General features: G+C 38.4%; 2 protein-coding genes across 7 annotated transcripts in view; both read right to left on the reverse strand.

Annotated features, from left to right (window-relative positions):
- The window catches only part of grin2bb (glutamate receptor, ionotropic, N-methyl D-aspartate 2B, genome duplicate b), an 89313-nt gene extending 82843 nt beyond the window's left edge, over window positions 1-6470 (reverse strand). Inside the window, 2 exon segments of the mRNA XM_043246587.1 lie at window positions 3295-3941; window positions 5711-6470. Coding sequence (XP_043102522.1) covers window positions 3295-3321 — 27 coding nt within the window. The 5' untranslated portion in view covers window positions 3322-3941; window positions 5711-6470.
- A 4858-nt stretch (window positions 6471-11328) lies between these two features.
- Window positions 11329-17962, reverse strand: part of LOC122348711 (activating transcription factor 7 interacting protein) — a 30354-nt gene continuing 23720 nt past the window's right edge. For 5 of the 6 annotated variants that reach the window (XM_043244514.1, XM_043244521.1, XM_043244538.1 and 2 more), the window contains 13 exons: window positions 17555-17617; window positions 16275-16872; window positions 15537-15712; window positions 15017-15163; window positions 14829-14903; window positions 14648-14709; window positions 14230-14291; window positions 13475-14140; window positions 13135-13169; window positions 12996-13053; window positions 12560-12649; window positions 12414-12442; window positions 11329-12306 (listed from right to left, as the gene is read on the reverse strand). In XM_043244514.1, coding sequence (XP_043100449.1) covers window positions 11839-12306; window positions 12414-12442; window positions 12560-12649; window positions 12996-13053; window positions 13135-13169; window positions 13475-14140; window positions 14230-14291; window positions 14648-14709; window positions 14829-14903; window positions 15017-15163; window positions 15537-15712; window positions 16275-16872; window positions 17555-17617 — 2529 coding nt within the window. In that variant the 3' untranslated portion in view covers window positions 11329-11838. Of the gene's footprint in view, window positions 12307-12413; window positions 12443-12559; window positions 12650-12995; window positions 13054-13134; window positions 13170-13474; window positions 14141-14229; window positions 14292-14647; window positions 14710-14828; window positions 14904-15016; window positions 15164-15536; window positions 15713-16274; window positions 16873-17179; window positions 17338-17554; window positions 17618-17962 lie in introns of those variants that run through there. The other variant, XM_043244548.1, reaches the window with a different exon arrangement.

The following is a 17962-nucleotide window of genomic DNA, read 5'->3' on the forward strand; positions in this document are numbered from 1 at the left end:
TAAGCCTCAACCATCTTAGCGGCGTTCGAGGGACGAGAGCCAAAATCACTCCAATGGTGATGGAGGTGTGAATTACAACAGGTGCACGTTGATAAACTGGTAAATCATCGCCATGGGGACAGCCGTACCGGGCCTGTTTGCAAACTGACCTGTGCCATCAGATATTGCTTTTGACCCCGTTTATGATTACACAGGAGAACACTGTTAAATGCATCCCTTACGCAAATACTTACAAATACACACACTGGAACCAAATCCCCTTCATTTGTTAGTCAATACTGTTAAAGCCGATGAGGAAAGACCAGTATAATGACCTCTGTGTCATGTCAATCCATCTCTTTCAAACGCTTTCACAAAAAAAGTTCATGTATTTTAGCAAGTTTGAACTCTGTAACCTGCTTTCTGACAATATATTGCTGTACAAAAAAAAACTCAATGAAAATATAAAAATTAAATACATTTTCAATCTTTCTTTTCTTTAGAAGTTTTATCAGTTTTATCTGATGTTTTTTGCATATACCTATTATATATGTTATTTTTTTTAATTCTCTGTTGTTGATATTTAATAATTAATGATCATTTGAAACCAAACAACAATCAAAAGTAATAAAGTGAATAAAGTGATATTAGATTGTCCAAGTATAATTTGAATCTTATAGGTAATTATTGCATTATGATCCTTCTAAATTATTTAAACAAAATTCTTATACTGGATTATATCCATGATACAATTTACTAAATAAAGAAAAAACAAAACTATTTTAGCTTCTATTTGTATATAAACTTCTACATTTTTACATTTCTATTTTATGTTATTGATATTAAATAATCAATGATAATGAATGAATCTGAAGCCAAACAAGTCAAATATGAATCCTGTTCAAATGAACAAATAAAAATACTACTACATAAACTGAACCCAATTATACTCTTGGTAAATATGCAATTAAGGTAAACAAACTATGCAACTGTTTTGTTAGAATCACATTGAAAATGATTACATTAGGAGCTTACTTAATTGCTGTAGAAATGTTGTATTTTATATTTAATTGTATAACTGGATTTCACAAATTCATTTTGTATTTTTATAATACTACATTTATTCTTATTACAATTTCAGTACATTATTAATAATTTTTTTTTAAATAATGATACTAATCTTTACCTTATTATTATTAACATTACATTATTTAGTTCCTTTTTAAATGCCATATCAACATCTATGGCTATGCTCACAAAAGAGAGCAAAAGAGTTGTAATATGACATTTTATTCATATTAATTATTAATATAAACCGTAATATTAACAGACCTGGAAAGTCCGCAACATTCTATCCCTCCAAATTCAGTCTCACGCCGAAAAAAAGTAAAAAGCAAATAAACACCAACAGCAGCCCTACACATCTAACAAGTTTCATCATCCATCCCTGCATCCCTGAGAGGCTTTTATTGTCTATTATCCTTGTTGTTTGAAAACTAACATTTAGACAAGTCAAATTTCCCCAGTTTTCAGGATGATAGATTAAGGCCCGTTGTTTGCTCGTTTGGTACGCACAAACACCAGTGCAATGTCAAGCGGTACATCGTCAGCCTATTTGTATACACAAGCAAGGTGTCTACAGCGTGAGTATCATTATTTATGAAAGAACGGCTGACACGAAATCAGATTTGCACCATCTCTGTGTAGCAGTTATATCATTGAAAGTCTAGAATGCCCTCGTGTCCCTATGTTCCGTTGCCATGCCAACAGAGGCTCCGTTACCACACCAACAGAATCTCTGAGTGATGCTCCACTCTGAAAGACATTCCACACTGTCCTCATCCCTCTGGTCCCCGTCAATCAACGTCAAGCTTGATTGACAGCTGCTTCGAACCCACTGACGTGGGTAAAAAACACTGTCACCTCACGTTAATCAGAAGCAGCGCATCTTAAGAGGGCGATACGAGCGGGGAAGCGTCATCATACGTTTTCAGATCCGTTAACTACTTTCGTCTTTTCCCAAGAAGGAGCCTAACGGCGATCAGGAGCGTCTCCGGAGCAGTTCGAGAGAAGAGAGCTGGAGAGTGAAAGGCAGCTCGACCTCTCCCGTCTGTTTCTCACCCTGTTTTCTTACCTCCTCTCTCTTCCTCAGTATTTATCGCTCCTGCTCTCGCTTTCATTAACCCACTTAGCTACAATGTCTGACCCAGACCACGGGCACATTACTCAAACTGGATAGAAGGCAGCACGACCAAGAGTAATTTGGGTGAACGCCTGCACGAAAATAAGACAATGGCGCACTGAGGATCACAAACACATACACATTCGGTGAGACAACAGAAATTTACAGCCCTGGAAGGAAAAACAGACATGTCGTTAAAGGCCTTCAAGTAAGTGACAGAAGATAAAATGGCGATGAGAGAGAGAACATGCATGCTTTAAAGCGCACATCAAAGATCGAGAATGGCTGGTAACGTTAATGTAATAATGAAATATTATTTTACCATTACTAGTTTCAAAATTTCCTGCATGTGTTGAGTATAACTTATCAAAATGGGCAGCATGCAATAGTTTATACGCCGTATCCCATCATGCACTGTACTCACTGTAATAAATGATTCTAAAATAATTATAAAATCATCTCTTTCATGACTCATTATTTGATTGAACTGGCAATTTGTGGAACGCTTTTGCACCCAATCGATTGAAAAACAAAAAAACAAAAAGAAAAAACAAGATGTTAACTGGACGCTAGCTGATCAGTTAAACCAAGCTGTTTGGCCCGGTCCATTTAGGACCATTAGCACCATACTGTGGGCAAAAAGTATTTTCTCTTTTGATGGCCATTCAATGGAATTAAAAGATGCATTTAGTTGATAAAAAAATACTTTAAAAACCTCACTGTTTAAAAACAAAAAAAGAAATTCTACCAGGACAGTATTTATTAATTTTATGGACACTTCCAATTAGCTCAAAACACAATGCAATGAAGCGCAAAATTTTATATAGTTAAAACACCTGTAAATATGAAAATTCCTTCATATTAATAAAGCATATTGCGCCATATTTTACAGATTTCTTTTTTTACTCCGAAGTAATATTGTGCAATTTTTCTTACAATTAAAAATAAGATTTAAATAAGGTTTCCGCTCAAGACACATTTCTTATTATTAACTGTCGAAAACAATTGTGCTGCTTAATATTTTTGTGGAATCCACAAACAAATAATCTTACAGATACCTTACTTTTGAACGACAGAGTACATTATTCATTATGTACTGCAAAACAAAAAAGAAAACGGAGTACTTCTCTTACCTTGAACATTGCCAGCCCAACTCCCATTCTCTCTCCTCAACTCTTGCATGTTGATGTGAGCTGGGTCTTGTCTCTTCCTCTCATAGCCCTGGATGGAGGAGTGGCTGACCGTTGAAGTAGTTTGAGAGATTGGTAATAAAAATTAGGACTGGTGTAGAGACCGTGGATGAAAGTGTTGGACCCTACTGTTAATCCAGGCTGGATGACTGAGCACAAGTATTGTCTATAGAATCAAAACTATTAAGAAAAGTCACTCAAGAAAAGTAAGAAAGACGCCTGGCTCACAAATCAAGACCAAATAAAAGACAAGTAAGACTTTGAATGTCTGAGCTATGAAAACGGTGTTCAGTCACTGAAGAAAACTTTTATATCAAATCTAAGAAATGTACTTAAAATTGAAAAGGAACCAGGACAAAGTCTAGGATAAAGCCTACATTGGCTAGAAAATGTGATATAAATTGGAAAAAAAGGTGAAAAGAAGATTTTTCTTGATTAGTCTAAAAGTCCGTTTTCATCGTGAGCAAGTCCACAAGTTCTGGAGCTGCTGGATGCCCAGGAGTGAAAGAGCTGAAGCAGCGGCGTCTGGCCTTAAATCGTCATTGGTTCAGGTATCCATGTACGTACTTTGCTGGGTCCTTCTCTTGACACTATTGGAAAAGAAGAGAACAGTTTCTTCAGCACACGTTTTCTGGCAAACGATTTAAAAAAAAAAATTCAAATTTGATGATGGCTTTGGAAAACCGACTATGATTTTTCTAACTTTTGTAGTAGATCTAATATAGAGTGCTCAACACTAAGGGCTTAACTGATATGTCATAGATGAATTTTAGACTATTTAGAGCCATAGAAGGGACAGGCATGTTTCACAAACACACAGTAACACACTTACAAATGCATACAAATACATTTATGTGTGCTATTTTATCGTGTTACTTACCAGTCTAACTGTCCTTTGGCATTTCATCATTAATATTTGGATAATGTTTACAAAAATGTGATACACAAGACAGAGGGCGAGTGCAAGCATTCAAAAACATAAGACAAGATGGTTGCCTTCCTTTGAAATGTCCATTTCGCCCAATAACAGGGGAGTGAGATGCTTTTGCTTTCAGAGTCCATATATAAGAAAAACTGTGATGGAGATGATGAATTTGAGATGCCTACAGAAAATCCTATTAAAAAAACAAACAAATCTACTAAAACTAAATGCTAATTTCAAACCAGTCGCCAGGAAGAAACCACAAGCATTATAAACTATAGAAGATACATAGAAAATAAAATATCAGTATGAATGGGAAAATTTGATGTTCAGATTTGCTTCCATCTGAAATTGCATCACAATGTCATTTCTAGGATCACCATCGCTTTCCTAGATTCAGCTGAAATGAACTGAAAACCGAGGAAAAATAAAACTCTAGATTCTTTTTTTATTCAGAGGTAAATATACACTACATTCTATAAAAGGAAAATACTAACAGAGAATCTTAAACCAAAGAAGGCGGTTCTGAATTAAAATCATGTGCAAAATGGATAAATCAGGGGATATAAATAACTTTTAGAAGGGAGTGAAAAGTTTTCATTCTCTAATGAACCAACAGTCATACATGGGTCATGCATAACAAGTAAAACCAGGGAGTACAAAGAAAATAAAGAGGTTTTGATAAGAAGAGGAGGTGACAGCCTGTCCAAAAGGTGATAAATGGATGGGTAAAATGAGAGAAAAAGCTGGTGAGCTCCAGCAGAAAATTAAACACTCAATAAAACAAAGGAGTGAACATAACAGTTCAAATGGACTCGAGCTCGCAAGCAGGTGAGACAAGATAAAAAAAATAAAAAAACTAATCAATATTTGGAGCAAATACCAATCTATCATTCAGATTTCATGTTTCACCGGCTCAGAGGAAGCTGCCAACAGCACAAATCACAAGTTCAAAATGTGTACAAGAGCCGCAAATTAAGCAGTCACGCCAACCTCACCCATCTCAGTCAAAGCAGAAGCTCATCTGAAACGTGTCTGCAACGATTTCTCAACCAAAATAAAGGACACTGATGCTTGCACTGGACACTGGAGATGAATGGAGGATAATTCAGACCGGGCAGCCCAAGACCAGATGTGTGTGCAAGTGTGTTTTAAGTGTGTGTGTGTGTGTGTGTGTACAAAAGAAAAAAATGACGGGAAACAAATGTCTCGCTTTCCATACGTAAAAATGGACAGGGTTGGAGAAAGGTGAAAATGGGCATGGAGAAATGACACGTAATTCTTGACACCTGGCTGTCCATTAGTTTAATGCGTGTGCGTGTGTGTGTGTATGTGTGTGTCGATGTGTGTTTTGTGTGCATGTAAAAAAGGAACACACAAGTACACACACACAGACAAACAAAACGGACAGACACTAAAACGAGCCGTTAAACCTACCTAGAAGAATATTAAAGCATCCAGGGAAAAAAAGAGTGATACGTGAGGGTAGATGGTGGAGGACTAAAAGAACTGTTTAAAAAAAAAAGAGAGAAAGAAAAAGAATTAAAAAACCGATAAGGAGATGTGGAGATGGTTTTTGAGTCTCTTTCACAATTCTAACCCAACTTTCATTCAGGGAGCGTCACACTTTTGGGATGAAGGGAGGGAGGGAGGGATGGAAAGAAGAGGGGATGATCAGAGGAGGGTGATGGCGAGGAGGGACAGGTGAAGGAATGAAGGGGGTCATAAATAGTAAAAAATGAGTGGCAGAGTAAAAAACAAAAACAAACAAACTTGCCCCTTCTTTCTCTTCTCTCCTGTCTCGTCATAAATAGACAAAATTATACACCATATAGATGGAGAAATAGATCAGGAGGCAAATGATGGAGAGAGCGAACAACTGAAAAGATGATGTGCCTCCCAGCACCACGATGAGAAAGAAGAAAAAAACAAAACGAAAGAAAAAAACAAATACTCCAGTGCCTTCCGTTTTTCTTCTTTTCTTTTGAACAGAGAAAGGCAGTCAGTTTGTTCCTGTCATCCAGTTGTTGCTTTAGCTCTTTCCTTCTTTCCTTCTCCCTCACTCTTTTTTCCTCTCTTTCTTTCTCTTGGCTTCTGTAGGAGTCCTCCGTTTGCAGTAAGTAATAGCCCTTTTCCACAGACAGTGACTGAGGCAGAACAGTAGGAAGAGGTGTAATGGTTGCAATGTCTGCCCAAGAATTCCACACATCGAGACTGAGCTCTCTCTCTCTCTCTCTCTTCATCTCTCTCCCCTCCCTTACTGACGGAGCGCTGTGGAGTAGGAGCGAGGCGGAGAAAGGAGAATGAGAGGGAGCCCTCTACAGGATAACTGCACAACTAAGAAACAGAAAAAGAGTGAGAAAAAGAGGAAGAGCTGAGAATGTCTTCTTAAATCCAGTTCAGTCAAACTAAATATGAATGAGGCAGCAAATATAATGCAAAATTGCAATTTGATTTGGACAATTATAGCCGTACCTATACATACATTTCTGCACAGTTTAATATGTAGGATTGGTTCTGTAGTAATGATGATGATTACAAATAATGAAAGCGATTTATTCAAAAATATATGCACATTTTATATAACTTCTATAAAATATTTATATTAAAAAAATATACGTTTATGTCTTATATACGTATGTATATATATATATATATAGAGAGAGAGAGAGAGAGAGAGAGAGAGAGAGAGAGAGAGATAGACATACAGTGTATATTTATAATAAATATATACACACACACACATACATATACATATATTTGGTTGAAAAAAAGTCTCTTATGCTTGACGAGGACGCACTTGATGAAAAACATGTTAAAAAGAGTAATATTGTAATATTATTACAATTTAAAAGAACTCTTAAGATTAACTTTCAGCAGTCATTAATTCAGTGTTATCAGATCAAAAATCATTATATCCTGATTTGCTGCTTATTAAATATTTCTTATAAGTACAAGTGATGTTGAAAAACTGTTGCCTAACATTATGAAAACCCCAATTTTCTCATCTCATAATCTACAACTAAAAATATGAACGAATATACAAAATAATTTGACTAAATACGACAAACGGGTATCTAAATGATGCAATTAATTGTTGTTTGCTCAAAATAAAAATGAAATCTTTTTGGTTTGTGTCGATAAACGCTAATTCCTCTTAACCATCCTGTGCAATTCAATTAAAATTCAGACTCATTAATTGAGACGCAGCCAGTTCTTCATTCTGAATCTGGCCCAGTCCCGCTCAGATACTGATTCTGTACCGGTGCACTAGCACTCCATCTGTCATGAGTCGGAGATTTCTGTGTAGATGAGAATGTCTGGTTCTCAGATGTCTGCTCTCTCAAAGGCTCACTCTCTCTTTCTCTGGATTCTTGGCTTGAGCTACTGATCACTTGCGCTTTTGATCCTCCGTTTCTTGGCACCTGTCTTCCACTCCTTTTTTAAAACTCACACAGTCTGTCTGCCTGTTGCTGTCTGTTGATCATTTGGAAACAGACAAAAATAAAAAGGAGAGTTACGGAAGGGGCCGTGGAAACGGCGCGGTTCGTGCATAGAAATTTTAGGAACGTTTCCCCATTTCAGTTGAAGAGAATATTTAAGAAACGCAGATTACCAACTCAGGCCTGAAGTGCCACTGTGAAAACCGAGATAAACAGATACTAGAGGACTGTCTTAGAGGGCTGCACGTCAATGACAGATTCCTAAATGATCCCAAATACAAACCACCGATCCTAAATACTAACCCTAAAGCACTAGAAAAGCTACATTAACCCTGTTTGGAATTCATAGCCTACATTCAATTTGAATATAACTGAATCAATGCTGGCAGCATTATTGGAGTCATTTACATTGGGGACGGCAAGGACGTGTCCTCGCCATTTTTTGTCATCCACACTGTTCGAAGCAGCGATAACGGTGATAAATTAAGTCAAACCAGTCCAAACCAATGCAAAATTGTAAATTACATCGCAAATTAACGCAAAGACGAACAAACAGATTGTGTATTATATTCAAAATGATACGCTAACACATCCCTGTATCTTCAAATGACAAAATGCATTCAGACAAACAGGGGAAAAAAAGATATATAAAAGCCTAAATAGTAAATATGCTCAAACCATTTGTTCCAATCGCTAGGTTTGTCTAGAAAACAAAAGCAGAGAGGTAAGGGACCACTGTACTGTTTCGATTAGTTAGATCAGCTAAGTTAGCAGCTGAATTCTGATTTTGGCACGTATAGTCGTCATGTTGCCAAACAGATGGAGAAGGGAGAGATATGAGCATTAATTGAACGCGTTATTTGACGGTGAGTGATGGGAAATAGATGGTTGTTGCTTACCAGTGGAACTTGAGCAATTCCCATGATAGGAAGGGTAATGTAAGAGAACAAGATCGCCAGCCATACAGCAGATTGTGAATAATGTGCTGCGTTAGTCATTTTTAGAACTCCTCTGCCGTGACGAGTTTGAATGTTATATGCACAACACAAGATGGGAAAAAATCGCTATGTAAGCAATATCAGCTTTAACGCTAACTATTATGTTAAAGCTATTTTGACATTAACTTTTGTGGCGGTGATAAATCATTTATGCAATATCTGTTTCTTGCAAAATTCTGAAAACAAAATCCAGTCATTTCAATAGAAATGTGCTTGATCTGGGTGTAAGGGTTCATCATGCAGACTTCGTTCATATTCAAACTGATCTGGTTATGCTATGCTATTTCACAACGAACCCTTTTTGCGTGTAAAATTACGCTGTGCAATTGTACGACAGCCTAAGTGTTCAACTTCACTTTTTACTGATATATTATATGATATCTTTATTATTCCACTGTTGCTCTCTGGATATTTTGAGCGGTTAGATTTTTCAACTGCTGGTCTCATATCAGCAACGCAGTTCAATATAAAATGACCTTGGTGTGGCTATACCTTACTTTTTAACAACTACACCTTACTAAAATTCAACGTGGATTTAAAAGTACTGTACGGTGCAAACGAGACCGCAAATGTTTTATAGCCTATGTTTTATAGCCTACCATTTTTTTTAAAGCTGCCGTCTGTAACTTTTGTTGTTAAAAATGATCCAAAATCAACATTTGAGAAAATAAATAACCAGTCAGTGTTTAAACTATCGCTTTACTTTCGCTCGATTCACAGCGGTTACCTAGTAACAATGTTTTCTAATTTGAGTGGACGGGTAGGTTTTCGCGGGAAATTCGAGCATGGCACTGATTGGCACATGGTAAAGATTGAGTTCCGGCTCGCTTTACTCACCTGTGAGGATCCTGCAGGATGCACATTGTTTAATTGTAGCCAATTGAACGTTGTGGCGGGGACGGAACGGAAGTATTGGGAGGACCTTCCTTCTCATGAATAATGCGCTCAGAATCGAATAACATACTTCTGTTCTCCGCGGGTCTTCCTATCAATCGTAATCCAGACTAGAATCTAACGACGCATTCTCTGAGGCAGCTGTAACTTTAAATTAGAACGAAAACAAAATGTTGTTTAGAACGAAACAAAACTAAAGTTCTGATTACATTTGTAGAACAAAAAAGCCCTTAGCGTTCAACTACTAATATTACTGACGCCTGCAACCACTATCATTACATGCGATTATATCGTTGTTTCACAGAACAGCAAAAAATGGTTCCTTCTTACGAAATTGTGTTGTATTAACTCTTTTCCAACTGATATAGCCTAGGGCTCTTGGTTAAATCGAAGCTCTTCTTTACGTGGTCCCTAAAACATATTCAGTGAAGTGTATTAAATATAGATATACTGCAATTTTGCTGCATGTGACTGAATGAATGTGAAGTCTGCGCCCAATTTTGTAGAGAAATAGCTCGTCTTCGACTGCCCCCTTGTGGTAAGTCTAGGGAAAACGTGCAGGTATAAGATGCGCCGTGCACACTTCATCTTGTCTCGCTGTCTAGAGATGGCATTTTCACTTTCATTTTCATTGTCAGTTTAATTTATCGTGTAACACATATTGCTTTAAATAAAAGAGATTTTCTGGTGGGAAAATCGTAACATCGACAAATTAATTTGTTGGTAAATACGCCCTGGTGAATTCTAAATTATTACTATTGAACTGAATGAAGTATGTGAATAATCGTGTTAACGGAAACAGAGAGGACACCCAGTCAATAGCGCATTACAATAAGCAAGCTGTAAAGTTATAAAAGTGTGAATCCCGCGACATGCATATACAATATTCTGCACCCTTTTTAACATTTCTGAGGTAGACATATTATATCTTGAATATCCTGACTTTTGACTGATGGCATGAAGTCTGGTCCACACTGAATCTTTCGTTCGCTCACACAGACAGGAACAAAGGACCAGCATCCAAGTTTTAAAGCTGGGATACATTGTTTCAATAAATGGTCTGCTGCTTCTCCTGGATGTCTTCCAAGAAGCCGAGGCAGCTGACATTTCCAAGATGTTCTTTCTCATGTTCTGTATTTTTTTTTTTTTTTAATCTGAGAGGAAATTACATACTACACTACACCATATAGCTATACAAGGCTTCATTAGTTTTTTTTCTTCTTGTTAATCTACTCAAAGCCAAATATATTATATGCTATATAACTAATATATATATATATATATATATATATATATATATATATATATATATATATATATATATATATATATATATATAGTATATAACTAATAAATAACATTGGAAACGTTTGGTTTTATTGCTTCAAAATTTTGGTAAACTATTATATCCATATACTACATTGAAGCAACATTTCTTTTATAACTGGTATCTTTCTGAAAATTTTTCCAGCGTTTTGCCTTCCACATCACATCTTGGAACTCAGAGATTTATTAGTCATGTAGCAAATGCAGAACTATCCAATACGTCCTGGTACTGGTTCATTCGGGTGAACTGTCCCTTTAAGACGTACAGAAACGCTACCGGACAGCTCGTCTTCTGACTCACCCTTTCATTGTTAGCTTGAAATTGTAAAACATAAACGAACATCACATGCCGTTCAATAACTCACACTGCAGCTCCGACAAATAAAAAGACACGTTTTTAAATATATCAATACTTTTTATTGAGTGTCATTTTGCAGTGTCTGGGTACCAGACAAAAAACAATACAAAACCTTTAACACCCCAGCTTTTCTGTCCTGTAGCTAATGACCGGGACCTATAATGGAACATCTGTGCAATGTATTGAATATCATCATTTTATTAAAAAAAATAAAAATGGAAAGAAAAAAAAAAAAGAAATTCAAAAACAATACTTAACTCTGAACATTCTGCACAAGGAAAATACGATTTCAAGCACAATTTAAATCTGATAGTTCCCTCCTTATTGTAAAATAAAGTTGAAACAAATAGTGTATGTGTGTCTGTATGCACTGATGATTATTCGTATTTCCATTTGCATTAGACAACCTATTTAAATTCCCTACGATTCCTAACACAAAGGGCAAGACTAAACCAGTGGTCTGCGCATAGTTAACAATTTTGTAACAATTACAAATCTCCCGTCATACCTCCAGCAGCCACCACCCCACCCTCATCTGGAATTATCTTAGGATGATGGAGAAGACGCTGGGTTAATGACGTCAGTGCACTGCGGTTCACAGAAAGGACCGAAGCGGCCATACACATCTTTGGCCCTGACGGCAAAATAATATGTCGACCCGGACACAAATTGGGTCAAGGTGCATGCCATGGGCAGCGGCAGAGCCTTCACCTCCCCGATCTTCTTCCATAGTGATTGAGTCGAGGCGCCCGATGCTGCCCCCTGGTGGTCCTGGTGATAGGCGTACAGGTGATAGGTATCTACAGCAGCGCAGTTGCGGTCAGTTTCTGCAACACACCAGGACAGGACGATCCCGTTTTGGCTCTGGACGCGGGCCAGTTTGAGCTGGGGCTGCTGGGGAGGGGACGTGTGGGCGGCTTCGGGGGGGAGACGCGCCGGCGGCGATGGCGCCAGTGGTAATGGAGGAAGAGCGCTCGAGGAAGAAGAGCTCGGACGAGATTGAGATGGAGAATCCTGAGAGAACAATGAGCGAGCAAAAATTATAGGAAGCGCTGTGTGTTAAATATATAAATAAAACGTTCGAAGCGTGTCTTTTTTTAAATATATGACCGCACACTTACCACAGAGGAACGTTGCGCTGATCTTGCTCCTGATTCAAGGAGAAAAAAGAAAGAACGTCAGCATACAACTCTGAATTTTACAAATACAGGCAAAAAGTAGAATAAAAAGGAAAGTGGAGGTGGGAAAAGGTCTACGTTCTATTTACCGGAATTAGTGGTAGAGCTGACTAAAGGAGGCGGCCCAGATGCACGCTGGGTAGTGATGGGAGAAACAGTGGCCTTCTGGACTCCGGTCACTGGATAACACAAAAAAGCATTAGGGAAGATGATTAACAGTAACTTAAAAAGAGGATAAATAACTGGGGATGAGAATTCAGCAGAGCGTCTTCTTTCGAATACTGTATTGAACTTAATGCTAAAGTCATTATTTGACCTTTGGCCATTATTTAGTGGATTAAAATCCACACAATCTTTTCATGTGAAGGTGAAAACATTCCTTTATAAAATTACTTTCGTGTGAGCTGTTGTGCGTCATACATGACCGCAGTATTGACAGACAATGCATCCTTTTTTACCCAGGAATTTTCATTAATGTGACCAGACTTTAAAAAGACAAAGCAATAAAAAACAGCCATGTTTTACCTTGAACATCATCATCATCTTCAGTCAGATCTATTACAGAACCTTTGGGCCGCCCAGTCTGTAGAAGGAAGAGTAAAATTTAGTACCAAATTTACACTGGATTTACATTTTAAACATCACATAATGATACACTGCTTACCTGAGAGGGTGTCTTCGGTGTTGAAGCCTGATTATCTGTTTAAAATGAAAGATTGAGATTATTAAACAGCCCTTACAATTTTCGGGTGTGTTGCAAAGTTGAAAAACGATCTTACGGGTTTGGAATGACACGAGGTTCAGTAATTAATTACAGACTTCATTATTGGGTGCGCTGTCCCTTTAAATTTAAATAATGCTTTATTATACCATGCATTCAATATTTATTTTGTCTTCTACCCCTCAACAGGAAAAACCCAAAAGAAAATTACGGAACAGATAAAGCACTTTCCATTTAGCCGAAATGATAAAAAGTAGGCACGTGATAAGACATTCTCCAATACCTGTCTTTGAGGCCAGCGCTGAAGCCGATGGTGGACCAGCTGCAGCTGCTGCTGATCCCGTCGCGGCGGGCCCCGTGGTTCCTGGAGAAGAGGCCGCTGTAGACACTCCCACAACAGCTGCGCACTGCGTAGGTGTTCGGGCCGTAGTCACCGATATCCCTGTGCTGGGTGAACTAACAGTCCCTGTGCCACCCGGATACACGGCTCTCGCTAAGGACACAGCTGGAGCTGACGAGGTTGAAGACGACGAAACAACACTGCCCGCCGGCTTCTGAAGGATGAAGGTGGTAGCAGGCGTAGTCGTCTTTGCCTTATTGTTGCTACTAACCGTAGATAACGAGGACACCGGTATCAAACCGACACCACTGGCAGTATTGACCAATGCCCCGCTTTGCCCATTCGCCATCGCTAAAGGCAGCTGAATCAAAAGAGGCTGAATAGCCACCGACTGACCCCCTGAAGTCGCTGGGGTGTTAGTCATGACCCCTGTACTGGGTCCAGTCTTTAGTAGTAGGGTGCCTGTCTGAGACTGGCCAGGCAAAGAGGTGGATGAGGGAGTGGAGTTTGTTGTTGTTGAAATGATCTGTAGAATGGGTGCAGGAGAAGCTAGAGCGGAGGAAGTTGGAGTAGTCGGAGTGGACAGAGGTTTAGGCTGGGCTGGGATTGCTGAGGGGTGAAGAAAATTAATTTTAGAAATGGATTCAATTTAAATAGAGTTAAACGAGTACTAGAAGTAAAATTAACAAAAAGCTCACCAGTTGAATTAGATCCAGTGGCTGGATTGGACAGTTTGGGATCCATTGTGGTTTTAACAGTACTGTGGAAGAACAGAAATGGTAGCATGAAAATAATGCACAAGCATTTCAGAAATTATTTACTAAAGCTTTCTGAATTGCCAACTGCAGCACTAATATGCTTTAACAAATTAGTCTGCGACCGAGAGTGTGCCTGGAAGGCTTTTGTGGCTACAGCTGTAACAGCTGTAAGGGCTGTTCACAGAAAATGCATGCTTGTATTCAGTCGTGTTTTCTGTTATTTTTGTGTGCAAACCTACACTAGAGGTAAATCTTGACTGAACTGAATGTGTATTTTGAAAACAACAAAATGACCGTAATGTCTCGTAATAGAGCATGATCTTGTGAGAATGGAGGTTAATGGGTCAGAAGTGTTTACCGTTGCGGTGTAGTCATGTTGGTTGCATTGTTAGCCTGAGCAGCAGCAGCGGCAGCATGAGCCTGATTAACAGGAAACAAAGGTGTCATCGTTTTAATGATGCAAAAGCACAAATCCACCACTAGAAATAAACTACAGATATTCCATAAACCACTGACACTAAAAAAAAAAAAAAATTTACCTCTTGACTTCTCTTTGAGTTCTCAGAAGCCTGATTAGCCGCACCAAACTTTTTGGCCAGCCGAGAAATCTTAGCCTAAAATGAAAACGGTTTTGTCAAGGTCAAGTATCAGTCTTTTAACATACCATTGTAAATGCATAATAGTAATAGTTCTGCATTTTAAATGCATTTTAATAATAAAACCTCACCTGTAGTGTGTTAATATGCTGCATTGTATTCTGTTGTTTGGTTGCGTTGTCAATCTTCTCCACTCTCTCTTTTAGCTCTTTTATGCTTCGGTCAAACACAGTCAACTGCAGCACCCTTAACCGCTCCTCCACTAACTGCTGTACCATCTAATAAGAAAAAGAAAAAGAATTAAAAAAAACCATGTCTGATAGCCTCGAATATTCCAACAAGTGAGAAACAATGTGTTTTATTCTTATATGAAACAAGTACAATTGGGCTTCGGTTTACCATACTCCATGAGCTAAAAGCAATTGTCTCTTCATTTGCGTTTCAAAAATTAACAAAACATGTTCATGTTCCACAAACAAAAGCCATATGGGTTTGGAACGACATGAGGATGAATTAATGACAGTATGTTAATGTTTTCTGTGAACTCTTCTCTTTAAGATATCTTTGTATCCCATTTAATTATATTAAAACGTGCAACGGTATGGGGTAAGTGACTAAATGATGCGTACTGATGAGGATTGTATAACAAACCTTCTCCAGTTTATGCCGGCTCCCAGCATTGGCCGTGATTTTCAGCTCTAGCTGAGCCTCCAGCTCCTCACCGTCCAGCCTTGCACGTTTCCCATCTCTCTCATCCTTGATTTCTTTGTCATCTTCATCCTTCTCTGACAACGATCGCTTTGTACCAGCAGAGGCACTGTTGTCTGCTGTTGAGTAGAAACAGAGGAAGGGTTTAGACTTTAAGGCAGAGCTACTAGCGTTAATTAATGCTAGCTCAAAGGCTAAACTTCACGTCAATACTATTGAGCTATAACAATCACAGCAATTGCAGATTTCGGGTTTCAAAATGATTCTTCTATATAGTCTATAGAGCATGCAACTTAATTTCCTTTTGTCATCCATATTGTTCCAAAACAGATAGCGACATTTATTGCGCAGAAGGAAAAGATAGAATATTAAAAGAAAATAGTGTTCCAAGTTAGAAAGCAAGTCTTATAGGTTTGAAACAACATTCTGTTTCTTTCAACATTCCAACATTTTTCATTTTTGGGTAAAAAAAAAAAGAAGCTATGCCTCTACTTAATTCAACAAAATTACTGATTGATCTGTAATTGCATGAAAGTCCATTACAAGAATGTGAACAGGAAAAGCTCATATTTTACTTTGATTTTAAAGCATTTTTAAAAATCTCCACAAATAAGTTGTGGGTCAAATTTACTATCTGATCTCCTTGAACTTCATAGTTTGCCGGCAGGTTGACTTTCTCACCTCCTGCATTCTCTGAAGTGCTTTTTTCCTCTTTTTGGTCCTCTTTCTCGTCATCTACATTCATCTTCTCCCCACTATTGTCTTTCTTTTCATCTTTTTCTGCTTGGATTTCATCCTCTTCGCTCAAGCACAGAAATCCTTCCTTAACCTCTGGATCACAGTGCAACCCAGAGGGGGAAGCAGAAAGAGAAGAGGAGGAACTTTTATTGCTTGTCTCCTTTTTCTCTTCTGCCGCCACAAGGGGGTCGTCAATATCCATAGAAGGTGAGGTAGTTTGTGTGTTGGGTGGAGAGGGAGATCGAGAGAGGGTGAAAGACGGAGAAGGGGAACCGGGAGCAGGTGATATCAAGTCGGCCTCTTTATGATTCGAATCTTTCTCCTTGACTTTCTCTTTCTCCTTTTCGCTGTGGGCGCCGTTGACCAGTGGTGTCTGAGGTGGTGAGGAGGAAGATGATGAGTAAGAGGCGGAGCCGGAGGTGGCGGCTGCCAAGGTGTTATGCAGAGCTTCCAGTTGCTGCCGATCGCTCATCTTCATCGTTTTCCGTGCACGAAAGATTTTCTTCTGAGGTTCCTCTGGTACAGCTACTTCCATTTTCACCTGCGGATAAACAGCGGAAGAAAAAAATTTTTAGATCCTAAACCGGCTAGTTAGCTAAACTCCATCCAGTACTCAACATATCTGATTAATCTGATCAAGTACGAGCCTCTTACTGAAGTGTGACCACAAGGTGTCACTGTCACTCATCTAAACTCCACTTCCTGTTGTTCTAGAATTTTCTCTTGGCCTCGATCACTGTACCTTTCTTTGACTGGAACAAAACCCTAGACTAAGACTTTGGCTTAACTACTACCTAAAAAAAAGTTGCCAAAGTAAATGTACTAAACTGATCCGTTTAGATACCCACGTTAAAAGTCTGAGCTGAAGCATCTCTCTGATTAACAAGTCCGCAAACCACCTTACAGCTGTTGTGAAAGTAGTTGAACCTAACAAAAACCAATAACCTTCTTCAGTTCAATTGACATAACTAGCGAGTTGGTAGGGCCTTAACAGTCAGCAGTGCATGTGATTTCAGAAAACGGAGAGGGAGAGCAGACTTTGTGTCCTCCCCCTCAAGCTGATTGGTGCGATTCTTAACCAATAAGAGCTGCACTCTACAGAATCTGCTAGCGACAAGAGGAGTTCCTTATATAATGCAGATTTTCAAAGCTACCATCGTACTTAAACTAGACTAGTACTTCTTTCTCAGTGTTAATCACAAGAAGACATTAATTAGTCTTACCAGGCTTCTGTGAGGTCTCGTATTTTCCTGTTCATGGATTTGGCAGCCAGTCGCTTGAGGATCCTAATAAAAATAAAAATTTAAATATTAGGTTTGAAATGTAGTCAAATTCATTTGAATTCATTTCTGCTACATGAATTAGATGTAATCAACTATTAGTTCTTCAACTCAAAACCTGATACAAAAATCCTTCAGTTCCTTCTTAGTACAGCTCCCTTACGTTTTAATTAATGAGCTGCACTCAAAATGTTATGTAAATCACAACCCTGTAGTTTTATCGTAACACTTAAGCACTGGCATATTCGTGATTATCTAGTAATGCAGTCGACGTACTACCTTAGCTCTACGTGTATGGCTGCATGCTGCATGTGCAGCCACATGTTATGACAAACATCACATAAACTCATT

Source organism: Puntigrus tetrazona, chromosome 1 (genome assembly GCF_018831695.1).
Source record: "Puntigrus tetrazona isolate hp1 chromosome 1, ASM1883169v1, whole genome shotgun sequence".
In the NCBI taxonomy this organism is placed as follows: Eukaryota; Metazoa; Chordata; class Actinopteri; order Cypriniformes; family Cyprinidae; genus Puntigrus; species Puntigrus tetrazona.